This window comes from Pyrus communis, chromosome 2 (genome assembly GCF_963583255.1).
Source record: "Pyrus communis chromosome 2, drPyrComm1.1, whole genome shotgun sequence".
NCBI lineage: Eukaryota > Viridiplantae > Streptophyta > Magnoliopsida > Rosales > Rosaceae > Pyrus > Pyrus communis.
The window spans coordinates 429,297-454,114 of record NC_084804.1 but is presented as its reverse complement, the minus strand read 5'-3'; the positions used below and the strand labels follow the sequence as shown (position 1 = coordinate 454,114).

The 24,818-nt window shown below is 36.7% G+C and overlaps 5 protein-coding genes across 5 annotated transcripts; 3 read left to right on the top strand and 2 right to left on the bottom strand.

Annotated features, from left to right (window-relative positions):
• Nucleotides 1-179: 179 nt before the first annotated feature.
• On the bottom strand, nt 180-2,744 carry LOC137727006 (rho GDP-dissociation inhibitor 1-like). Its single transcript, XM_068465960.1, has 5 exons — nt 1,944-2,744; nt 1,765-1,831; nt 954-1,172; nt 698-822; nt 180-505 (listed from the first exon to the last, which is right to left on the bottom strand). Exons 1-5 carry the CDS (start codon nt 2,190-2,192, stop codon nt 428-430), a joined length of 738 nt encoding a protein of 245 aa, XP_068322061.1. The 5' UTR covers nt 2,193-2,744; the 3' UTR covers nt 180-427.
• Nucleotides 2,745-4,853: 2,109 nt separating this feature from the next.
• On the bottom strand, nt 4,854-6,789 carry LOC137726611 (uncharacterized). The gene is made up of 3 exons (XM_068465547.1): nt 6,581-6,789; nt 5,448-5,669; nt 4,854-5,342 (listed from the first exon to the last, which is right to left on the bottom strand). The coding sequence occupies exons 1-3, from the start codon at nt 6,779-6,781 to the stop codon at nt 5,133-5,135; spliced, it is 633 nt and encodes a 210-aa protein (XP_068321648.1). The 5' UTR covers nt 6,782-6,789; the 3' UTR covers nt 4,854-5,132.
• Nucleotides 6,790-9,907: 3,118 nt separating this feature from the next.
• LOC137726542 (uncharacterized) lies at nt 9,908-13,010 on the top strand. Its single transcript, XM_068465474.1, has 6 exons — nt 9,908-10,494; nt 11,403-11,517; nt 11,654-11,825; nt 11,908-12,131; nt 12,387-12,531; nt 12,652-13,010. The coding sequence occupies exons 1-5, from the start codon at nt 9,998-10,000 to the stop codon at nt 12,510-12,512; spliced, it is 1,134 nt and encodes a 377-aa protein (XP_068321575.1). The 5' UTR covers nt 9,908-9,997; the 3' UTR covers nt 12,513-12,531; nt 12,652-13,010.
• A 1,432-nt stretch (nt 13,011-14,442) lies between these two features.
• LOC137725395 (uncharacterized) lies at nt 14,443-17,549 on the top strand. The gene is made up of 8 exons (XM_068464060.1): nt 14,443-14,697; nt 14,813-14,906; nt 15,590-15,709; nt 15,802-15,850; nt 16,003-16,102; nt 16,209-16,270; nt 16,422-16,480; nt 17,186-17,549. The coding sequence occupies exons 1-8, from the start codon at nt 14,546-14,548 to the stop codon at nt 17,288-17,290; spliced, it is 741 nt and encodes a 246-aa protein (XP_068320161.1). The 5' UTR covers nt 14,443-14,545; the 3' UTR covers nt 17,291-17,549.
• Nucleotides 17,550-21,953: 4,404 nt separating this feature from the next.
• Nucleotides 21,954-23,184, top strand: LOC137725600 (major latex allergen Hev b 5-like). Its single transcript, XM_068464340.1, has 2 exons — nt 21,954-22,090; nt 22,451-23,184. Exons 1-2 carry the CDS (start codon nt 22,076-22,078, stop codon nt 22,931-22,933), a joined length of 498 nt encoding a protein of 165 aa, XP_068320441.1. The 5' UTR covers nt 21,954-22,075; the 3' UTR covers nt 22,934-23,184.
• The last annotated feature ends 1,634 nt before the right edge of the window (nt 23,185-24,818 follow it).

The window sequence follows — 24,818 nt, the reverse complement described above, 5'->3', positions numbered from 1 at the left end:
TTTCAACTATTTTAAAAACACTTCCAAACGAACTTGTAGTTTACTTACGCTTTTGTTCTTTGTAAGAGCAAAACCGAGAAATTTGCCATGTTTAAAGGATTTATGAGGTTATTACTGAGTGGAACAATGAGAGGGAGAAACTTCACTACTAATCTGAGAATATAGGGTAAGATTTTTTTCACCGCATTTCTTTCAGCTTTAAATTCCGCACGGAAGCAGTCAATTAACACGAGAAAATTAAGTTAATCATACAAACAATTGTAATCCCGGAGAATAAGGAGAGTTGTGCCAAAGCAAGCAAAGCTCAATTTGTTAACCAACATACACCTAGTAAGCAGTGGAATATTTTTCACAGGTTTACAACGAAATGCAGATCATGTCAGCTTGGGAAAACAATGGGCAACAAATCGATAAAACGGATAGACTTTTACGCCGATTGCCAGTCTTTTCGGATATCAAAGGTGTAATTGATCTCCAAGTAGCACTTGTTGTCATCGTCAACAAACTGCACCACAAAAGTAAAAGGTAAAAATGTGAGACAGTGAGCGGAGTTCATGTCCAAGAGGGCTTTCAATAGTGGGGGCACAATCCTAATGTATTTCATTCTTGTTCATTCTTTTCGCATAAGGGTACGGTTTTCTGAATCTGCTTTGAAAGATCTGAGACTATGGAAACATCAAGCGCCGGTTTAACTTACCTTGCTTCGAGCTGAATAAGATCCCCTAGCAAATATGCCCGAGGGGGTTGTGTCCTCAGGCAACACATGTGTGTAAGGCTCTGACTGTGGACTAAATGTTCCAAGCATCTCTTTTGTGCTATCAACTGCGAAGAAAATAATCCGTGAGAACAAAAACATCGAAACTCCTTAAGCCTTATCTATGCTGTTACATAATATGAATATGCGTGTGTGTGTGTGTTAGAGGGAGGGAGAGAGAGAGAGAGAGAGAGAGTACCTTTCACAGCAGTTTTCCAGACTGTGTTAGTGTATTTGAGACCTGAAACAATGTTATTGCTGACCTGAATAGTGAATTCGAGGCTGTAACGGCTACCTTCTTTCAAAGTAAACCACAACCCTTTGGGATTTCCGTTCTCAGGAATCGGAAGAATTATATCAGATCTGCCAGGGGATTTAATTGCAAGGCTCATGATCTTAACATCTGGTTCTAGAGTTTCTGCACAAACACACAGAAACACAAAGTAGTTCAATCAGAAAACATAAAGACCGCATATTGCTAGCCAAAACCAGTGTCATATTCATACAACGAAAACATTCCGAGAGAAATTAATCAAACATTACAAACATCTCTTTTACTGAACGTTGAAGATGCATCGATAAACAGATAAAGATATAAAGCAAAAGCATGCAGACAACTTATATACCTTCTAAAACATGAAGCAGATTTTAACTAACCCAATCAAAAGATTAGTTTAGACCAAAATTTACTCGCATTGCACTAATAAAGCGCACAATGTACGAATCAAGCCAGAAATATTAAAAATTACAGTTTTTCGCAGCATAGAACATGTTTGACCTCTGATGTATACAAGAAAGATAGGGTTCTAGTTGACGAAAAGTTCGTTTTCAGTTCCAAAATCTAAAAACTGAAATGGTTATCAAGCGGAGTCATAAAGTCATGAACTTTAGGTGTAAATTAAAGGGGAAAATTCAAAATTTAGTAATTTACACACTTTGATGCTCCATTATCCATTTGACAAAAAAAAGGAACTCGAAAGTAAAAGAATTTGGTTAGTTATGAAGATTACCTCCAACAGAATTAACATCTACACTCCCAAGAAGCTGTTCCTTCCACCTCCTCAAGCTCTCATCGTCCTAAAACCCCAAAATTATCACCACAAACAAACAAACAACAACATTAGACAGAAACAAAACCACAACACCATATTCTTCAAACACAGACAAGAAAATTAATTTAAACACGAACCGCGTCCTTCTCAATTTGTTCTTTGAGAGTGCACTGAGGCCCCAACTCAATCTTCTTTACTTCGTCATCGTCGTCCTCGTCCTCGGTCAGATAGAGGGAACCCTCGCTGGGTTCTCTAACCAACCCTGTGGACGGTTGATCCGCACTTGCCCCACCAGTTTTCGCCATCTTGTCGGAGACCTCGGCGGTGTTTTCATCATCCAGCCCCATGTTTTTGGAACTCGAAACAACTCCAACGGCCAGAGACATCAACAGGCCATCAACCCCAAACAAAAAGATCGAAGGGCACAGAGAATGTAGACCCAATGACCAAAGTATTATAAGTAGAAAGTGAAAAAACAGAACAAAATAAACAAAAAGAACAAGACAAAACACCCACTTGGAAGAATCCCTGTGGGAAACAACAAGAAATGTGGGAGATAAAAGCCCAATAAAATATGAGGGAATTTATTAAAACCCAGAAAAGTAGACAGAAGATTAAGAAAAACCCAACAAGGAAAAACCTTGCAGCAAGAAAAAGATAGCGGAAGTGGGAGAGAAGGGATTGTTGAGGAGTGTTCAAGGAGAGAGGAATGGTCGTGTGGTGATCCGAAATTTAGAGAGAGAGAGAGAGGGGAGAGAGAGAAGGGTGGAGAGATCGTGAGGGTCACTTACTTCTTGCAGCACTAGCTTCCACGAAGACCAGGATTCGAGGAGGGCTTTTCAATTTTTGAAACACAGAAACGAAGACATCGGATGAGACAAGCTAAAGCCGAAGAAAGGTCGACCAAAGATAGCAACTTTGACCCCTTCTTCTTGTGCGATTTTTATCTTTCCCAGTTTCACACTTTCACCATGCGTTTTTGGACGTGACAAGTACATAATCATATTAGTTAGAGCACATAATGTAATTATATTCTCTTAAGCACTTGAGCTCGAGTTTATTTTATATTTAAATGGTCGTGATGTAATGTTTACTCTCTAGCTATTACTTTTTAAAATTGTAGCTTTCAATTAAAGGTGCAAATAAAAGAGATCGATCAAATAAGTATCTTGATCAAATAGCCTATTTATATGTGCGAATGATTGATGGAATTTGAAACCACCATAAGATGGTATAATTTTATTTGTTAATTGATATGTGAGTCGTGACTAATAATGTGGCACTATACAGCCCCACAATGCTTTATAAAATTCATGGGCAGATCATTTTCCGTGCATGAGCAGCATGGCAGTATTTTCAAATAATTTGGGAGGTTAGCCTCTGATGATGGATTTAAATTTCTTGGCAGGGGATTATTTGAATTTATTTATTATTTAAAAAAAAAAAAAAAGGAACACTGGTGGCAAGTCATGATTATTCACCCCTTCCCGGGGTTGGGAATACTTACAGAAACATTTCAGCTTCCTCCTGGCCACAAATCTAGCTTCCACACCAGCAATGAGTTTCAAATCCGAGACCGCTATTTTTTAGTTTTAAGAAAGTTTCGTAATCCGCTATTTACCACTGGACCAATAGTTCTGGGAATTATTTGAAATTGAAAACTACTTAAAAAACTAGAGGATCCAACGCGGAGGAATCAAAGCAATGATTGGATTCTGATTGCACCCTATTATTGGAATCTAGTCAACCTTTATATTAGGCCATTTCACAGAAAAAGTTGAGGTAGGAAAATACATTTCCGGTGATATAAAAAGCTAATCATACAGTGGTATTCACGTCAATTTCTAACGTAACAGTACATAATTAATTGAGATTACTGCTACAGTTGTATCCCCGATGGATGGTCCATCGTGCTCAATACTGGCTATAAATTGCCGATACAAAGGTGGCTCTCTGCTGACAAACAATAAAGCGTATGCTAGGTGTTCATGGAAGGAAATACAGCTCGGATGATTGTGAAATAAGCCAATGAAATAAAACTCAAGACTTTATGGGGGAGACCACGACGTGTTTGGAATATTTCGTGATTTCAAATTTGAATTCACAAAGCTGGTCATTCAAATTACCAGAGAGCAAAACTTTCGTGAATTCCTTGATTATCCGAACTTTTGTGCCTAAATCTGGACAGTCCTTCAAAATTCGATGGCAGCAAATGCACCATGCCCATTTTCTTTTTTGCTTTTTTGATGAACTGTACTTATACAACGACTACAAAACCTTATCCTACTAAATGATGTCAACGGTGATTTACTCATAGTCCCCATAATTTACTCAGAAATTTACTTCTTGTGTAGTGCTTTCTTTTCATTTTTTTTCCTCGTAGTTTTATTCTGTTGGCATGATTTGTCTAATTCCTCAAATAAGGCAAAATTCTTCCAACTTGGGTTCAGGTAAATATATATAGGAAGCTTTAACGAAACACTCAGTATTGTTCACTTTTAACGAAAAACCATATTTTTACATTTCTCTGATACTATTCACTACACCTTTATTTATCATTTTTCATTATAACTAAAGTTATTTTTGGACTTTTCGTTAATTTTCCTATATATATATGCACTACATAGTCTATATTGGATGGAAAAAATCAACTCTAGTTGATAAATTGGACTAAAGTGAAAACAAAACAAAACAAAACAACGACGAAATGGAGCAGAAATGCTATAGGAATAAAAGTGAAAATACAAATTGGACTAAAGTTACATTTCCCTGATACTATTCAGTACACCTTTATTTGTCATTTTTCATTAAAACTAAAGTTTTTTTGGACTTTTCGTTAATTTTCCTATATATATGCACTACATAGTCTATATTGGATGGAAAAAATCAACTCTAGTTGACAAATTGGACTAAAGTGAAAACAAAACAAAACTACGACGAAATGGAGCAAAAATGCTATAGGAATAAAAAGTGAAAATTCGAGTAAACTACAAGGACTACCAGTGCAATATCACAGTGGGTTGGAAATTTTGTAAAGTGCCCATAACGAATTCCAACCTATATATCCAAGTATCATAGAAAAGAACATGGACTGATTCATTCTGCACACAAGGTCGAACAAAATAACATTTTATGTTGTGTTCAGTCATGTGTTCTATTACAGAATGCTAGGGCCTGTAAAGCTAACATACAAAAATCCTAGGTTGATCAAAGGTTCGGCATTGCGGCGATTTAAACACAGTCTGGACTTGAGATACAAAATATAGTGGTCACATTCTCAATGCATGTTGGGAGTGATCTCAAACCTGAAACAAAATCATCACTCCCTAGTCACTTCCCCACTTTCTCAGAACACTTTCTTTAGCGGAGACAGTGCCGTAGGCTTCCTTCATCGAGATATTATGGCCATCTGGTGCTGTCTTCCTCAAGATTCTAGACGTTACTAAAGCAAACCCATTTCTAGTCCCTCGCAAGGCATATAGCAACGGATTGAAGATGACAGCAAGCATCAGTTCTCCCTTTGCAATTATGAGATACTGAAAATCAAGAATAAGCATATGAGAGAGAAATAGAGAGGCCTACATATTTACCACACAATGGCATTGAGTTGAACCTATAAATTGGACAAGAAAATCTCTCACCATCATGATGATACCTATCACAGCAAGACTTGCTTGTTGTGCTTCTTGCCAGAAATTGCCATCATTTGACCATCCAAACCATCTACCCCACCCAAACCATCCCCCTCCACCATTGCTACCTCCTCCACCCACCTCCTCCCTTCTCTTAATTTCTTTGTCCCATTTCTTGAATTCATCTTTCTTTCCACCAAGTGCACCTTCTAATGCTTTCCTAGCTTGGTCCTGGAACCGTACAATGGTTAAGTTAAATTCATACACGAAAGAGAAACCTGCATTTAAATTGGTGTTAGGGACAACTATACTGATCATGACCATAACCCTTGATTAATCCTAAGAACGTTATAGGCAAAATAAGCTTTTCCGCAAGCTGAGTAGAACAACCTTTTGTGTGCATCATTAACTCAAAGAAAAGAAGGACTCGGCGAATGATAAAAAGGGGAAAGAGAATATAACAATAAATCATATGTATTATGTACTCAAGAATTCTACATGAAGGATCAAATGCCTAATTTTCATCTGTAATGTTTTTTGTAAAGAAAATCATCCACATATTTATAATTGTACGAAATAATGTTCTTGCTCACAACACTTGATTCTTTATTACAATTCTCCAACAAATTGAATGCTCAAACCACCAAATACTCGGTTTTTATTCAGAACTCAAACCAATGCATAAATTGCTCCTAAACTCACTAATCTTACTTCCCTCCGGCACTAAAACAACGCGGTGTATTCCAGACATAATTGACCGTTCAAATGCAACACTAACTGAGTATGCAGTTCCTCAAACCGCACAGGGCAAATGGCAAAGCAGAGACAGATACCACGAGAAGGAAAAAAAACATAATCACTGAGTAACTAACATTAGGGACTGCATAATTGCCAAACAAAATACAAACCCAACTGAATCTGATTTCTCAATTTGTCTAAAATTCTTCACAATTCACATTGTCAGCTGTCAAAATTCTGAAAATTGGGTAATTTTACCGTCTCTTCTGACAAATTAGAAACATAGGTTCTTCATTTCCCGGTAAAAAAAATATTCAAAACCATCCAATGAATGCAGTATAACATATCAGGGATATTAGAAAACAAAAGGGGGAAATTGAATTGAAATTTGGGAACTTTGGGACCTGCTTGCGATTGTCTGAGAAAAGACAAGAGAACCTGCCGCGGCACTTGAGCTTGAACAGCAGAGAATTCCAGCCTTGGGTTGCTTCATTTGGGCGGGAAATGACAGTCGGCAGTGGGCGAGTGGAGGAGGACGACGACGACGACTGAAGGAGTAGGGTTTGCGCTTGGGATGGCGGGATTAGGTTAAGAACCAGAGCCATCTTTAGCATTTCCTACCAAGTTTTTCTCCTGTATTAAACCACGTTAGGAGAACCTGACATTGAAACGCTGCGTTTCATATTTTTTTTCTATTTTTTTGTGTGTTGATTCTTTTTCCTCTTTGGGTACAAGGACTCATCATTTTTACCTTAATTGGTAGTATAATGTCGAAATTAATACGCATATGTAGGTTAAGTCGGTTGGTTCGAGAATGTGTTTATTATTTCGCACGCAAGTTAGAATTTATTTATGGTACATTACATAAGGTAAAAATAAATATAAGGATATCGAAAATAATAGTGGAGCCTTTACCTTGCTCATACAAAGTTACAAAGTAAACAATAGAATAGTAAGCGCACATTATCAATTGATTTAACAGTTTTCAATCTTGATTTGAGTACAGAGAGTATGTTCAACTCATATGGATACGAGAGAGAGAGAGAGAGAGAGAGAGAGAGAGAGAGAGAGAGAGAGAGAGAGAGAGAGAGAGAGAGAGAGAGAGAGAGAGAGAGAGAGAGAGAGAGAGAGAGAGAGAGAGAGAGAGAGATGTTTCTATGATATTGAATTGTGATTAACTGTTACTTGTTGCGAGTAAATTTTGATATTGAATTGTGATTGATTGTTACTTGTTGCGAGTGAATTGTACATTATCAATTGATTTAACGGTTTTCAATCTTCGTATGAGTAAAGAGAGTATGTTCAACTCGTACGAGTACAAGAGAGAGATGTTTTTATGATATTGAATTGTGATTAACTATTACTTGTTGCCACAAAATATCTTTGCAAATATCAAATCATTTATTTGAAAACAAAAACAATAGAGGATTAAGTTATTTTTATTACAAACGATATTTTACAATAATGTATACTAAAGGGAGAATAAACAAATTTTTTTCAAAAAAAATTGAGTTTAAAATATAAGGAAAACTAATGAAAATGACTTGAACACTTTGAATTTTAATGATAAGGACAAAATAAAAGGTAAAGTGAATAGTATCATGATTAACTTTTTAATATAAAAATATGATTTTTCTTTAAAGTGAACAATATTATAAGTTTTTCGTTAAAATTCCGTAAAATATAATGAATTAAAGAGAAAATATTTGACCACCATAATAATTCTCCTCTTATAAATTATCTCAAAATGTTAATGCAAATATTCATAAAAGCCATAAAACGTTCATAAGTCCACAGCATTACAAACCTTCTTTTTAGTCAACATCACACTTTGGGTTGGACCGTAAATGAAAGCGTATTGCTATTTTACGTTCAAGTTGGATCGGTATCCATGTTGGGTCAACATTTTATTGAATTCCTCGATTCAATTTCATGGGTCATGAATTGTGTGGCACTGGCAAAACATTAATTTGACATGATTGCTCTTATTTTAATTTCACGCATTCTTCATTTTAGTGGGAAATTAAGACTACTCTCTGACATAAAAAACCTTTTTGTGACGAAGCATTGCTGTTGCTTCTCTTATCTAACATAGCAACTATTTCCTATCGTTTTTTACATAATATCCGACATGAATTTGTTTTTCTTGTCATTTTTTGAACGCCAAGAATGGCTTGTTAAGTAGTAGTGAAGCATATATCTCTCAGGCTCTCAAGTATGATTAGATTTGAGACTTGCTGCTGTTGTACATTGCAAGTGATCCCACACGGAAAGAGAGGTATGTGGTAGGTAAAGATCTGAAAATGGTCTGTCTGCTGATAGATAACTCAAACTACTCTCTCCACCTTCGGATCAAGCGACAACTTCCAACAGTGGTTGACTAAACCGCACCAATCCCTATCAAACGGTCCATAGTCAAAACCATAAATCTTGTTTTCCTGACTACATTTGGCCTTCTAGAGAGGATCTCTTTGTGAGAATCCTAGCGGGATTTTTTTTTGTGAGGATTTCAGAAATCCTTTGATCATATCCGTTTATCATGTATCGTACGATTAGTTTTCGTCAAATACTGTTTATATTCAATTTTAAATAAAAAAATTACAATGATTTCTGACAGCACGATGTACGATGAATTGATATGATTTTAGGATATTCGGGATCCTGGATCTTATCCTTTTTCTTATCCACGATGCAAATGAAAGGTTTTTCAATGTGTCCGAAATACGAAATGCTATACTGCATGTCATTATATAAATAAAAAGATATTTGAAAAATAAATTTTTTTTCTCCATTTATTTTATAATGTACGGTATACCACATCGTGTTTAGAACACACTAAAAAATTTTCCGATGAAGGAAACATCAGCCGTTTTTGGTTGGAGTATTGCACTAATTCAATCGGCAACTTTCGTTTATGTATCTATAGACAAGACAAGTTTTATTCTCTACCTCGTTATCTCTTTATATTTAATTTGTCCTAATTTGAAAAGTGAAAACAAAAAAATGGAAAAAGAAAGAAAATCAGCTTTTAACTTTTGCAGATGACATAGTTGCCGCAAATCTTTTACACACAACAAGGGTACTTTATTATTTTCAAAAATTAAATTAGGAGAGAAAGAAGGAGATGATTTTTCGTGTACAAGAAGAGATGCAGTAGTGACAATGTCAAGATAATTATGCATTATCCTGGAAGAAAGTTTAAATATGTAATAACTAATAAGATATGATTAATTTTGAATATCGTTATAATAATATTTTGATATAAATAAATATTTTTTGTAAAAGTCTATAGGTGAAAAAGAATATATATTTTTTCTATTTATTTTAAAATAAGTTATTCTCACAAGTTTATTTTTTTCATTCATACTATGTATAATTAATTTTAAATACCGCTACAGTAGCTTTTTAGTATAAGTTTTGTAAAGATCTAGAGGTGACAAATATTTTTTTCTATTTATTCTCAAAATTTTAATTCTCGCACCCTTATTTCTTGAATATACACACTCTTAATTATTTATGATCTTTTGAGTTTATAAAGTAAAAAGAAGAAAAATTAAACAAAATGTGCACAAAGAAAAAAATGCGCCTAAATATCATTTCCCTTTTCTTATAATTTATATCTCAAAGAATGGGTATTACCGACTTTTTGCTGACAAAACAAACACAAAGGGATATTTTCGTCATTGCAGAATTATAAGAGAGAGTGGTTGAGAGTAGAGAGAGACAGAGAGAGGAGGAGAGAGACAGAGCGAGGGAGAGCAGACAGAGAGACATAGAAGGGCGTTTGATTTTCCGTTTATTCAGTTACTATATGTAGCGCCATGGCGTCGGACCAAGAAATTGCGGAAGGTGTGGAGACTGTGCTCCGTCAATCAGGCCCTAACGACGTCGCCTCCGTAAACGGCGTCGTTCAGCAGCTCGAGGCCAAGCTAGGGTTGGACCTCTCCCACAAGGCCGGCTTCATTCGCGACCAGATCAACTTCCTCCTCCGCCCCTACGCCCAACTGCCACAACCCCAACCCCCAAAAGCCCATTTTGCCCTCCATTACAACCCCAACCCCCATAGCCACCACCCTCACAACCAGCACCCTCAATTCCTCCCCCAACAATTCCCTCCCCAGTTTGCCCTCCACTCCCACCACCTCGCCACCGAACCCCACAGCTTCCACCCACCGCCACCGCCGCATCAGCAACTACGCGCTCAGCCTCAGTCTCAGCCGCAGCCCCAGCCTCAGCCTCAGCCGCAGCCTCTGCCTGTGAAGACCGAGGCTTTCCCCCAAAATGCTCCCACATCCGCCCCGGAAACCCCCAAAGAGAGGTTCGGATTTCATTTTTTCAAATTTTGAAATTAGAAAGTGTGGATTTTAGGGTTTTGTTTTCCTTTACGTTTCAAAGGTTGCATGTTTAAGAAAATCATTGGTGCCCATGTTCCTAGATATTGCAATTATCAACATTTCGTTAAGTTCAAATTTTTCGAAATTTCTACTTTTTTTTTTCCTGTTTGCTTCCACCAAAATTTGCTAATTTGCATATCTTAATTGCTATTTCTCACTAAACGTTTTCTCTTTCGGGTAAATTGAGCCTAATGTGAAAATCGATTGTAACAAATGAGGGAACAAAAATATTGAAATTGGCCTTTAAACCCTTCTTAGTACCAGTTTGGTACCGCTGAAATTTTTTGAAAAAAAGCTCCCAGATTTTTTTGTTTAGTAAACATTCAAAATCAGTTATTTTTTTATTTTTTTATTCCCCCCCCCAAAACAGTTTTGGGTGAAAAAAATCCAAAAAAGCCAAAGCAGTTAGTATTGTGATTGGAAACATTTAACCTTTTTCGCTGACGAATTGTCTTTCGGATAAAGGTCAAAGACTCAAAATGCTGTCATTTGTCCCTTTGCCAAAAACGTGAAATACGAACTAGTAGGACTGTAGGGGGTCAATTAGTAAGAGTTTCACTCTAATTAACGGCGTGGCTAATTAAACTAATTCGCTTGTCAGTTCGGTTGGGCGTTAATATTGCATAAGTTTGGAGGTTTAGTGGGTTAAAGTTTCATCCTGTTAATAGGCTTTGGGAATTAACTATTGGGAAAAGCAGCATCATCCTTTCATTCACCTATAGCTCAAATATTATCTTGTTGTTTTGAAGTTGCAAGTAATCTATTGTGCTTCATTTTATTTCATGCTGCAACGGATGAACTGATATGCTTGAGTTCCGAAATGTTACTGCAGTGCTCCGTCTTCTGGAACCAAGAGAAGAGGGGGGCCAGGGGGTCTTAACAAAGTCTGTGGTGTCTCACCTGAGCTTGAGGCTGTTGTTGGTGAACCGGCCTTGCCGAGGACTGAGGTTATTACTCCCAAATAAACCTGTATTGTCTTTTTTGCTAACTTATTATGTTCAATGACGTGCCTCAGATTTTGCTCGGTAAATCTTAATGTAGGTTTGTGGGTGTGTATTAAGATTTGATTTTTGCTTATTTCAGATTGTGAAGCAGCTCTGGGCATACATAAGGAAAAACAACCTCCAAGATCCAAGTAATAAGAGAAAGATAATTTGTGACGATGCCTTGCGTGTGGTATTCGAGACAGACTGTACTGACATGTTCAAAATGAATAAGCTGCTATCTAAACATATTATACCCCTTGGACCTAACAGTACGTAAACACTAAGTATTGGTACAGATACTGTTTTATGATGGCTAGATGAATTTTATATCCTTCTCCTCTGTATATGCAGAAGAGCCAAGTCAAGCTAAACGATTGAAGGTAGAGGCCAAGTCTACAACTGAGAATACTCAACCTCAACCTCAACCGCAAGCGCAACCGCAACCGCAACCAGGGTCTCCCACTGTAGGAATATCTGAAGCACTAGCTAACTTTTTGGGCTTTGGAGGAAGGGAGATGCTCCTATCTGAGGCAAGAAGACTTGTTTGGGAGTATGTAAAGGTTAACCGTTTGGAGGTAAGTATCCAAGTGCTGAATTTTGTACATCCTCTCCCTCGTAGATCTAAGATGATTATTTTATTGGGTACTTGTATTTATCTCCATTGTTCCATTATCAATCACCAGCTGGATTGCTTTTAGCTAGTGTGTGCTGTAATTCTCCATACCTTTCTACTTGCTTAACTGCCGCCTTGCTCGGCTTGAACCTTTCTTCCCCATCAAAGTGTATTTGGAAATAAGACTTACAATGGCGCTTTGCTTGTATTTCCATAGGATCCTTTAAATTCTACAGTGGTATATTGCGACGCAAAGCTCCATGAACTTCTTGGATGCAAAAGCATTTCTGCTTTGGGGATACATGAGATGTTAGATCGCTATCATTTATTCAAACAGTTATGATTTCTGGTAGTGTTGACTGGTTAGTATAAGCTCCATTTGTTTAATTCGTCTCATTTATTTCTTAATGAAATTGTGTGAATATTCAATGTCGATGTGTTTTAGACAATCAATGAAATGGTCTGTGTTTATTCTTTTGCAGGTGCATAGGACCTTTGCGACCTGTTCTCTTCTGATTCATAGAAAAGATAGGAAAGAACACTTCTTTATATCCGTTTTTTCTTCTTTTTCGTCGTCTCTTTTTGTGCATTGACGTGGTTATGTGTATCTAGGATTGCTATATGCTGTGGGTTAACGGCAACAAGCTTCTTAGATTATGCCATTGCCTAGGTTACTTCTTTTTAGTCGTCTTCTCCTAACCATAACTGTGACAGAATGATAAGAAGCTCTGTACAGCGTGGAAGGACCCTTGTAGTTCCATAGATGGCAGTAAATGTTAGTTTTAACGGCAACTTTCGTATCTTCTTACCTCGCGGCAAATTCCTATTTAACTTTGATTTATTTGCTTTGTGGCTTTCTTGATGGTAAATGAATTTTAGACAATTCAAATTGAATAATCTTTTAAAAATTTAAAGAATCAAGTTGAAAAAGTTGGTTATAACTCACAAATTTTGTGAAGAAAATTGAACTTTGTACTTTTAGAAAATATTTTGTGTGGGAGCTAAGAAAATATTGCAAGACTTTTAGATGTGATCCTACTATTTTTTATTGATTTTTGAAGCTGAAAAATAGAAAAAAAATATATATAAACTAAGAGTGGGCCCCAAATATTTTTTCATGTGTCGAAAACTTTCCAAACGTCCTAAATAATTTTTTAGAAACATGTGGTGCGATGAGAATAACTCAAATTTTGTATTATAGTAAATCTAAAAATTTATCAAAATTGATTTGAAAACGTGGGTTATAATATTTTGCGTGGGAGCTAAGGAAAATGTTGTGAGACATTTAGATATGATCCTACCGTTTATTAGATCCATAAACTATTTTTAAAGTTGAAAACTAGAAAAAATAATATAAATTAATGATGGGGCCCCCTGATATTTTTTTATGTGTCAAAAATCATCGGAATGTCCTAAATTAATTTTAAGAAACATGTGGTGCGACGAGAATAATAAATCTTGTAAAAATTCTCAAAATTGATTTTGAAATGTGGGTTATAACTCATAGTTTTTGTGGAAAAAAAATGAAATTTTTAGTTTTAAAAAATAATTTGCATGAGAGCTAAGAAAAATGTTGCAAGATCTTTGAATATTATTCTACAATTTATTAGATTCCAAAACTATCTTTTATTGATTTTTAAAGTTTAAAAATAGATAAAATAATATAAAGTAATAGTGAGCCCCAAATATTTTTTTTTAGATATGTGTTGCATTGGAACCCATCTTATCCATTATGCCAATCATAATTCCCATTATTTTCTGCAACGAATAATTAGCACAAGAAACTATAAACATAAAGATATTACAACCCAACTTATCAGTCAATGACTCCAAGGGGTCCAATATGGAGGAGTGGTTCCATAAACATCACATTTCTGAAAAGAAGATGAATGTAATTATTAATTGAATACCTACCAAGTACCAACTGGTACAATATTGTAGCTGTATTTTTAAGTCAATTAAACACGAATATGAACAAGTGATTTGAGATACCACTAAAGTAGTGCCTCAATTATAAGTAAGTTTCTCTTGTGCATTTATGCAAGATCGTAGGTGAGTAAACCGTTCGTGTTAAGTCTTCGAAAAATATTTGGGCTGGTGCCGTATTCGAAAAAGATTTTGGGTTTGAGTACAATTGGGCTGGGCCTGTTACTCTCTCTTCATTGGGTCAGTCAGTCAATGAATCCAACCAATGCTTAAATACCAAAATACCCTTGACTTTCCAAGAAGGACACCAATTTCCCGCTCCGCCTTTGGTCTTTTCACTTTCGCATTCCTGACACGAGAGGCAGACCAGGAGAGAGAGAGAGAGAGAGAGAGAACGCACCCAAAGACTCTCGTTTTGCTCTGATTGCTGTGACTGCCCGCGAAGGTCCAATGGCGGCAGATCTGGTGCTCGACACAGCCATCAGAGACTGGGTTCTCATCCCTCTCTCGGTGGTCATGGTCCTCATCGGCGTCCTCCGATACTTCGTCTCCAAGCTCATGCGCTCCAACCAAGTCCCCGATGCCAAAATCGTCAAAGAAGGGTATTACACTTGCTTACTATACTACATGGATCTGTATGTATGTAAGTGTATGTGTATGTATTTGGGATATATTAATATGTCTGACTTCATGAATTGCTTTTCGTTTCGAATTCAGGCAATTAATTATTAGGGCTCGGAATTTACGTGCTGCTGCTAATTTCATACCTCCAAAGTCGTTTCGTGCTCGCCGATTGTATTACAACAATGAGGTTTGCTAATAATTCTTCTTGTTTGCTAATTAGGCATGCTTTTTTTCTTTTCTTTTTTAAGAGCACTCAAATTGACATGCTTTTTGTTCATCAAGAAGCCGTAAGCCGAAAAGGAATTTTATTTGTTGATGAGTTAGAGTTTAGCATTGGGCTTATGTAATCTGGATTGGAAATTGGAAGTTGTCGGACAACGAGAATTCTTCGTCTCCTTTTGTTGTCGAAAACTTACAGCATAGTTTATTGTAATGAGCAGATGAATATGAGAATTTACATGGGATTTTCACATAGAAAGAAACCCATGAGTATGTCAATTAGAGCATTACACTTTAGAAGAAAGCGCTTCAAACCCAATACTTCAAAACTAAGCTAGCTGAATTTGTAATGGGAGATGAGTAGCTTTCTGTAATCTCACAACTACGAATCAATTAGAACAGGGCATGTGGATAGATGAGTTTTTATTTCCTTTCTCCAATTGAGCTCTTGAAGTGTTTTTTGTACTAAATTTCAATGCTTCCTAATTTACTAAAATTCCATTGCCTTCTGTGTGATTTGGTGTCAAAACTTCGATTTATATTAACTTTTCAAGGGTTCATTTACAGAAGATTCGCTGAAACTAGCTTGTAGTATGCTATTTCTTGTTGTCATTCTGTTGATACTTGCGTTAAACATGTTTCACCTGGCAGGAAAATGGGCTGTTAATTGTTCCTAAGGGTCAGGCACAGAATCCACAAGCGCAAATGTTCTCTGATCCCAACATGGCCATGGATATGATGAAGAAAAATCTGTCCATGATAATACCCCAGGTATTTCAAATTGCTTGAGATTGTACTGTAATTTGACTTATTTTTGTCAGATATGGGAACTATTTTTTTATGACTACCTGTCTGTTGGCCAGACTCTTACTTTTGCATGGGTCAATTTTTTCTTCTCTGGATTTGTTGCAGGTATGTTTCAATTCCTCTGAAACCGATTTTTCGGTTATATGCTTGCATAAATTTATCATCGAACTTTTTCCTTTCCTTTATGCTCAGCCTGTATAATAGCTTGTCATTGAATATATCATGTTATGATCAGTGTTTCCTTGTCTTCTCCGCAGCCAAAATTCCCTTTCCTCTTACTCAAAGGTTCAGGTCTATGCTGCAGAATGGGATTGACTTGAGCACTGTTGATATTAGCTACGTCAGTAGCCGCTCATGGTACTTGTTTATATTTTGATTATCTAGTTATGTAAAGTTCATTTTCCTCCCCTTGGTTTTTTTTTTTCAACTGATTGTCTCTGATTATTCAAAATCATTCTCTCAGGTACTTTCTTAATCTGTTTGGATTAAGAGGTTTGTTCAGTCTCATTTTGGGAGAAGAAAATGGTCAGTTCCTCCTTATATGATTGTTAGATCATGATATTTTTCATCCTCCAAGATGGATGTTTTTTCTCTTTTCACACATGCAGCACTGCAGCTATGAGATAGAGTTTATATGGTCTAGGAGGTTGATAAACTATTAACTTTTGCTATGCAGCCATGGATGATACTCAGAAAATGATGCAAATGAGTGGCTTTGGCTTTGATCCATCAAAGGTATGAACTTAAGTAGTTTTTTGTATTCCTTAAGGTTTCAGAGTCATTAATATTTGAAGATTTCTGATTCCATTATTATTTTTCTTTAATTTTGTTTGACAAATCTATTTATGCACTGTTATCCAACTAAGTTTCTTGAAAGTATCCACCTTAGACCTTGGAGTCCATGCATTGCCATTGTTCTTTTAGTACATTTATTGTCAAGTCATGTGAACGTTAAGGTCAGGCCTTTTTCCTTGTGGGACAAATATGTTGGGGCTTTATATGCTTGTCCAGTCGACTTACTCACTTGACAATGGATGCCCTCTCCTTATTAAACTTTTTATAGAATGTGAAGCACCCATCACTTTGAATGGTCAAATTTGTAACAGAACGACTATCTTTTATCTGTAGCTTTAATAGACTTGTGCTTTTGTAGTTTGATATACCTGATAAGAAGCATTCATGTGAAGTTCCAACCATTGCTATTCTGGATATTCGTGTGCATCGTGTTCACATTTAAATATTTTGGATGAAAACATTTGGAAATATGATTAATTAAATGCAAATCTGAATTAAAAGTATTTGAGCATTACCATATTATTTGTTAAATATATGGCTTTAACGTTTCTGGAAAGAAATTTGACCCAAGTCAAAAGTACTCGTGGCTCTGTACCACGAATTCTAATTCAAAGGCTTTTGCTGTTTTCTTTTTGAATTGATCAGAGTTTGGGAGCCGAGAAGGACAGCCTCGATATAGTCCAGCATGACTGGGCCTTACCAAAATTTGAGCATCGCGCTGAAGCAGTATTGAGAAAACGTGCCAGATGAAGGCTGAGATTATGCAGTTGGCTGCTCGACTGAAGCATCGTTTCTGCTCACGTGCTCCACTCCTGGGTTTCGTCCACCCAGCAGTAAAGTCAGTTGACCTACGAAAAAATCTAGGTAGTTTGTAGAAGCTTAAGCTTAAATTTGTTCTGATCATTAAACAAGACACTCTTTTTCGTTGAACAAACACATTGCTGCTTGTAACTTGTAATTCGTTTTCTTTTTGTCCGAAAAGTAACTCTTGAAATGATTTTTTTTCAAATTTGCCGGAAAAAGAGAGTGCAAATAAGTGGGTGAAGAACAGAAGTGTTGGAAATAGTTTAATTAACATGATTAGCTTTGAATATGGTCTGCAACTTTATAGATGCAGTAGAAGAAAGAACTAAGATTCAGTTGAAGCTGCAGCCTTCCCCTTCCTTCATTAGTGCCCGAAACTTCGGAAGTTCTTGATTGTCAAACAAATCTTTGTCGTTCGAAGAAGGCCCGCCGTTTTTTGTGGTAGACCAGCTGAATCGACAAAGAGAAAATATGCAAGAAAAAGAAGGGGGCAGAGTGCCTACCGAAGGAGTGGAACGAATTAAAGGGGAGAAAAAGATGTTTGCGTTGCCCAACTGTTGCAATTCCAATGCAAAGGATAGAAGTGAACGCATATATATGGCAAAGATTGAAAAAAAAAAAATGTTTACCGAAAGCTATATATAGTGCCTGATTAAGCTTTAGATAGTTTGACAAATTAAAACTTTCTAGTTACGTTAAAACTCACCGCCCTTCCGTAGAGGACAATCTTATATGTAATTAACTAGTATCTCTACATCGCTCTTCACAAGTTTTATAGCGATGGTTCTGTTTTTTTCTTTTTCTTTATAAACAAACCAAAATGATCCGGAATGATTTGGTGGATGTTTCCCTCCAATTTTACAATTTAAGCAAAATACACCGGATTTCAATTTTCACAATGATCAGAATATATCAAGTTCACGCTTAAAGTTTGCTATTTTATGTAAAAAAATTGCTTTCCAAGAAATATAAATAGAGTAAAGATGAAACCCAAGTATGCGAGAAACCTCGAGTACCGTTTTCAGCCACAATTGATCGGTGCTAGCTTATAGAAACGAAAGATTGGTCTTTCTCTTAAAATCTTGCGTTATGATCTACTAGCTAATAAAGAAAGAAATTTGGACAGGCGTATGGGCAAAGGGGATGATCATTTCCTTACTACTTTTACACTTCCAGAGTGGCCAAACTCAAGCTTACGTGTACACACCTTCACTCAACTTGGAGTCACGGAATTGGTGACTGGACGTTGACTCGTGGGTCCCACTTCTTATGGAAGCTTTGACATCTTGAATGACTCAAATCAATTCAGAACATGATGTGTAACAGTGTAACCAAACACATTAGTTGTTAGACTCGCTTAATTTGTTACAGGATAAAACTTTAGTAGGGTTTAGTAGGGTTGTTTGATTAGTCATTCCATCCATTCGGAACAATTAGAAAAAAGAAGTGAAGTTAGAAAACCGTATAATAGGCGTTAACTATCTTGTACGGTTTGAGGGTAATCGGCATACTCCGATTAGTGAGGGAGAACTTTTGGCTCTATCGAACATACAGGAAATTTGAGTAGCATTATACCGATATTAAGTCATGAACTAGTCCCTTCAGCCTTTTTTTTATGTGTTGGCGTTCGATGTGACCATAAATGAAACGGGACTCCTCTTGTGAGAGAGTTTGATCATTTAGTTGGTCAGACTCTCATACAAGATTTTTTTAATTCTTTAGACTAGAAGAACTTCTAAGCATAGACATGGCTGCAGTCATAGTAGATCCCAAGTTGATCACAAATTGCTACATGAGAAAGCTATAATGTATAACATTGAATGATTAATTTGAGATACTCACAAGTGAACTTTTCTTATATATAAAAAAGCAAGTAGTAAGTTGTATATTTTTTTTAATAATGCTACATTTACCACATTATTCATATCATATTTGTACAACCATTCTAATAAATATAAGGTTCTCAATACAAATAGGTCTCACTTCTAATATGGTATAAGTAATTATTTATTTATTTATATTTATTGGTTCGATCACTTGTAATACTAATTCTCACGGGGTCCACTTGGTGTGGGACACTCCCCACCGCCCCGACTTTTAGCTTTTCCTCAACTAATTCACCTTGCAGTACAAATTTGGAAAAGATGATGTTCCCTTTTGGAATCCGACCAAATATTGGACAATTTTACCTTACATTCGTATTAGAAATTAATAACGAGACAACAAATTTAAAGATTGAATGTTGCTAAACTAATTCAACCAGCATCAGATTATTAGCGTTGCGATACTCATATTGAAAATTAATTACAAAATAAAAAGGTCGAAAATTAAATGCCGCTAAACCAAATCACATCAACAAAGTATCAATTTGATGAGCGAGATAGCACACAAGTTGAGTGCAATGCATCGTTTGTTTTTGTTACTTAGTGTCCAAAATCAAGAGTTAATTTGGAGAATCATGCGTGTACGTATTACTATTATTTTTGTTGTTATAGAGATCCACAATAACATAGTAAATTTAATTTTTGGATCAAAATTCAATAACGAATGCGTCCTTTTCTTTGCGTATACTATGCATGGCACATGCATGATGAATCCAAGAGGGCAGAATAGTACGTGTGCAGTAGAGGGTATAATCAGAGCGACCACTGTATTCCAGAAGGGCACACCAGACGAGAGGTTTTTCAGTGTGAACAGTACACGAAATGGTATACATCATGTGTCATTATATAAATGATGTGATATGTGTACTAAAAATTTAATAACTTAAAAAATAAAATTTTCCACCATTTTTATTAAAATACGTGATATAATACTTATGTTTCCATCGCAATTAAAATTTTCTCACATTAGGAGGCTGCAAGTGGGGTCCCCAGTCACGAGCATCCGACCTGGAAAGCATCAAGACCATGGCCCGCGGGGGCCCACGCATTCGCTCATCTTTAGAAAGGGCGGTTGCCCTGCCTTGCCTAGCAGCCTAAGCCAAGAGGAATGGGCTGAAAGGAAAGGAAAAGCAAGCCACGGCAGCGCTTGATTTGTTTACATGCTGGTCCCACACGGGCATGAGACGGTAATGATCGTAAGGGGGTGATGTCGGGTCCCCACCCCCTCAGGCACCGGCCTTTTGATAGGTTGTTTTCTTTTGTTTGGCTCACGTCCATTGATGGATATGACCAAATGACGAGAATTCTCTTAATGCAAATTTGGAAAATAATCAATCATGTTTGTTTATTATAAATTGTGTGATTAATTTTTGTTAAGTTCTATTTATATTCAATTTTAAATAAAAATTTTAAAATAATTTTTAATTGCACAATGTACGATGAATAGATACAATTAATTAATCATTCGAATTCCCACAAAAAAAATTTGAAGAAGATCCTGACGACATCCATCGAGTTGTTTTCTTTTGGTTTCAATTCAATGGACGGAGTGATTAAGATGATGAGTTGAAACCTTAAAAATGGTAAAACAATTTGACTAGAAATAGTAAAAGTTGCCGCCACCTTGTTAACTATTAAACAACAATGTAATCAAGTTTGTACCCTCTCTTTTTAATTGTCTACGAATCTTTTGATTTTTAAATAAATGGAATTATAGCTGGTGACATGCTTATTTTATTTCATGTTCAATGGCCCCATGTCATAGTTATTCAGAATTTTGTATTTGATAATGCAATACACAAAAAATGCGATTGAACTGAGTATGCAAAGGAACGAATTCATTAACTTGATCAAAATAATTTATGTTGTAAACAGTTATGACATATTCATTAGAAAATCGAACCACATGCGATTGAAATTAATATTGTGAATTAAACCTCTTTTTTAAAACGTAGACACTATTTAAGTAACTTGTGGAGGTTTTTCATTTAGTATTTTGGGAACCAATCTAAAGATTTTTTTTATATTTTCTTATAGATGTTGAAGAGCTTAAATAATGACTCATCTAACTCACATTTATCATGTATATCTTGTATTGTATTGACTAAACGGAGTTATTAAACATTTTGCTATTTTGCATCAAAAAAAGGAAAGGTTTGTTTGTATATAAACTAGGCTAAGCTTATTTAGTGATAGGTTAGGCCTACTAACACAAAAAATTAATGGGAAAAGAAACGAAGGCACAATACAAGAACATGAGTGCATGATGGTCAGCCACATACACACCCCATTGCACAAAACACAAAAACCCACTCAAAAGAAAGATATGATGCTGATATGAGACATGGCCTCCACCATTTCCCATTCCAATTCATTGTCTACAAAGCTAATATTTTATTTTCATTGCAATTTTCTTCCGGTGGGATTCTTCATGAATTATCTGTCATTTCACAATTTAACGTTAATTCTTGTGTCAACATTATAAAATATTGTACAAAAAACATGAACTGACAGATAGTCCATGAATAGTCTCACTTTTAAAAAAATCTTCTTAATATTCCTCGAAAAAGTATTAGATAAATATATAAAAATCAAGCAAAAAGCATTTACAACTAGACAAGTTAATGTCCTTTTTAATTTGGGTCAGTGACATGAGGTGTCAAAAAAGATTCTTCAAGTGCTCAAACTCTCTCTTTCTCCTATTCAGTTTTTTTATTAGGTTGAGGCACTCTCGCATCTATATATAGCTCTCACATTTGATCATTTCTTTCACTCACTAGCAATTAAGCACCCTTCATTCCTCCCATCTTTCCAAGGTTTTTTTGTTCAGTTTTCATTTGCTATAGCGATGGCCACTGTTGAGGTAATGCCACGACAGGCATTCTCACCCGACTACCCTCGCAAAGCGAGGAGCCTTGTTGGTTTGGGATCGCTCTTTTATACATATCTATAAGTTCATGCAATTAGTTTCCTTATATTTATCATTTGCTCTAAGAAATACCTTCACTTATTTGCATACAAGTACAATCTTGAAAGCTAATTGATCCGTTTGAGAACTTAAGATTATATGATTTGCGGTATAATGTATATCAGAAGTTCTTTTTGCAGAACCTCCGTTCCTTTGGACGAACTATTACGTATATTAGATCGTCTTAAAACTTTGTTGGATTATTAGTTTTGCAACTGAAATATGACTGATTTTCAACAACATTGTGTTCTAAAGGTTGCACCAGCAGCAGCGTTGGAAGAGAATGAGCCAAAGACAATCGAGGTGACCAAGACTGAAGAGGCAACCGTGGAAGAGCCTGTAGCTGCAGCACCAGCTGCCACAGAGCCTGAGGCTCCGACCACCGAAGAGCCAAAGGAAACAACACCACCAGTAGAAGCAGAAGTAGAGAAACCAGCTACTCCTGAAGCCGATGCTCCAGTTCCGGCTGAAGTTGAGACCGAGGAGGAGGTGGCAGAGGAAGCGAAGGTGGCCGAGGCAGCTGAGGCGGAGAAGCCAACAGTAGAAACGGAGAAAACAGAAGTAGAAGAGCCTAAAGAGGTGATAACAGCAGAGCGTGTTGCCCTGGCTGAGGAGACCAAAGAAGAGACCATTGAAACTGAGGCACCAGCAGCTACTCCAGTTGAGGAAGAGAAAGCAGTTGAAGCAGCAGCAGAGGAAGCAAACACAGAAGTTCCAGTCGAGAAGATTGAAGAGTAGAAGATGAACTTGTGACAAGATGAGAGAAGTTTAAATTGATGGGGTTTTCAGCTACATTTATGTTTGTTATTTCAGTTTACATTATAATTGAGGTAAGGCTTTAAAATTAAATTAATGGGATTTGGCATTTGGATTATTATGATCTCCACTTAATGTATGCATCTTGCCGTATGACTATGAAACAATGATGTAATGCATTTGGTGATTAGTATGGTGTGAAAATATATGATCTGTCTCAGTTTTGAATGAAATTTTTGCTTTTGATGATATTCATCCTATGTTGTAACAATTTGACGGATCTGTGGACTTGAACTGATGTTGAGATCGATGACATATCATCACATTAAAATGCATGATGTTACTGTTGCTAGTTCCTTTTATGTCGTTCTGATGTGCCAGTCGGCCATAGGAAGCAGGTTTGAGATATAAGAGTTGAACAAACGTATAGTTTGATTGAGTTTTACGTGCACCTAATTTCGCTGTTTAAGAAGAACATAATGCACTTTTTCAGTGCTAATTTGCTTCCAAAAGCTTTGGCCGTCGAACCATTGTTTTGGATGGCTCGTGGAGATTCGATGCACCCTTCCTTGGACATGATCTTTAAATTAACCTCACTGATTTAAGTGATTTTCCTCTGGAGAATATTGCTCTTGGATACATTTATGCCTTGGCAATTACTTATAAACATATGCAAGATCTATCCTCTTATCAATGTAGGATTCAATATCAATTTGCCCCTTCATTTTTTTTAGAATTCTTTCTCCCACACACCCTTGCCCTCTTTCTAAGAGAATAGAGCAAACTCAGCATCACAAAACCACCCAACCACTCGGATTTTGGAGTACACGGTTCATGATCTTGCATATGGGGTTAAGGTCTCTGAAACCCAACCACAACTCCAACAAGAGTAGGCTCTGAAGAATGAAAAAAGTATGTATAAAGTATAAGTACTTATTTCTTATGGACGATTAGAATCCGGTTATAATAGCTTCTTACGGGTAGAAGTGCTAATTTAGTCTATTGGACCCTATAAGATCTCTATGATGAAATTGAGGTTCCACCATAAAACCAATTGGCCATATGGGGGAGTAACCCAAGACTATATAAGCACATAGCAAACCTTGTCTCTCACCGATGTGGGACAACTCTCAACACGCCCCCGCACGTGTGGTGGATTTTCAAGCCTACACGTGGACAACAACTAGGTGACGTGGAGCGCGTGTGGCTGTTTGGCTTCACACTAGGACAACCCACTCTAATACCATGATGGAATTGAGGTTCCACCATCAAACCAATTGGCCATATGAGGAGTAACCCAAGACCATATAAGCACATAGCAAACCTTGTCCCTCACCGATGTGGGACAACTCTCAACATTCTAGACTCTCTTGAGTCAATGTTACCCTCTTCTCCAATGCCTAGATGACTGTCTTGGCTTTCTGTCTCGACTTTCTTCCTTCTTGCTGTCTTAGTGAACACTGTGGTAGTATCGGTTTTTTGCTTTGTTGATTGAATATCTCGTTCCTTGCATGGTTGGTTGAAGCTCCAGTAAGTAGCCACTCCTTTCTCAAGAAACCATACATGAGACTTCCACATCATACGGCTCGAGATTCCTTTGTGAGACTTTCCTGTATTTGACTTGACTCAGCAACCTTCCTATTTAGGTTAGGCGAGTGACAATTTCAAGTCTAACACGTGGACAACACAATTCAAGTGACGTGGGTGGCCATCGGGTTTCGCTCGCATTGTGTCGTGTCATGCATTTTTCGAACACTTTGACATGCTAACTCTCACATTGTGGCACGCCAAAACATCGCTATTAGCCCTAACACTAGCCTCGCTTCTAAATTATTCTGAAATAGTAGGCAAAGTGTTGGCAAAATGC

Coding starts and splice junctions, on each gene's coding strand:
- LOC137726611 (XM_068465547.1), bottom strand. CDS start 6,781: ATGGCTCTGGTTCTTAACCTAATCCCGCCATCCCAAGCGCAAACCCTA. Junction 5,670..6,580: donor TCTCAGACAATCGCAAGCAG/GTCCCAAAGTTC, acceptor GTACGGTTCCAG/GACCAAGCTAGGAAAGCATT. Junction 5,343..5,447: donor TGATAGGTATCATCATGATG/GTGAGAGATTTT, acceptor CTTGATTTTCAG/TATCTCATAATTGCAAAGGG.
- LOC137726542 (XM_068465474.1), top strand. CDS start 9,998: ATGGCGTCGGACCAAGAAATTGCGGAAGGTGTGGAGACTGTGCTCCGT. Junction 11,826..11,907: donor TATACCCCTTGGACCTAACA/GTACGTAAACAC, acceptor CTGTATATGCAG/AAGAGCCAAGTCAAGCTAAA. Junction 12,132..12,386: donor TAAAGGTTAACCGTTTGGAG/GTAAGTATCCAA, acceptor GTATTTCCATAG/GATCCTTTAAATTCTACAGT.
- LOC137725395 (XM_068464060.1), top strand. CDS start 14,546: ATGGCGGCAGATCTGGTGCTCGACACAGCCATCAGAGACTGGGTTCTC. Junction 14,698..14,812: donor GCCAAAATCGTCAAAGAAGG/GTATTACACTTG, acceptor TTTCGAATTCAG/GCAATTAATTATTAGGGCTC. Junction 16,271..16,421: donor CATTTTGGGAGAAGAAAATG/GTCAGTTCCTCC, acceptor TTTGCTATGCAG/CCATGGATGATACTCAGAAA.
- LOC137727006 (XM_068465960.1), bottom strand. CDS start 2,192: ATGTCTCTGGCCGTTGGAGTTGTTTCGAGTTCCAAAAACATGGGGCTG. Junction 823..953: donor CTGGAAAACTGCTGTGAAAG/GTACTCTCTCTC, acceptor TTTTCTTCGCAG/TTGATAGCACAAAAGAGATG. Junction 506..697: donor CTTATTCAGCTCGAAGCAAG/GTAAGTTAAACC, acceptor TTTGTGGTGCAG/TTTGTTGACGATGACAACAA.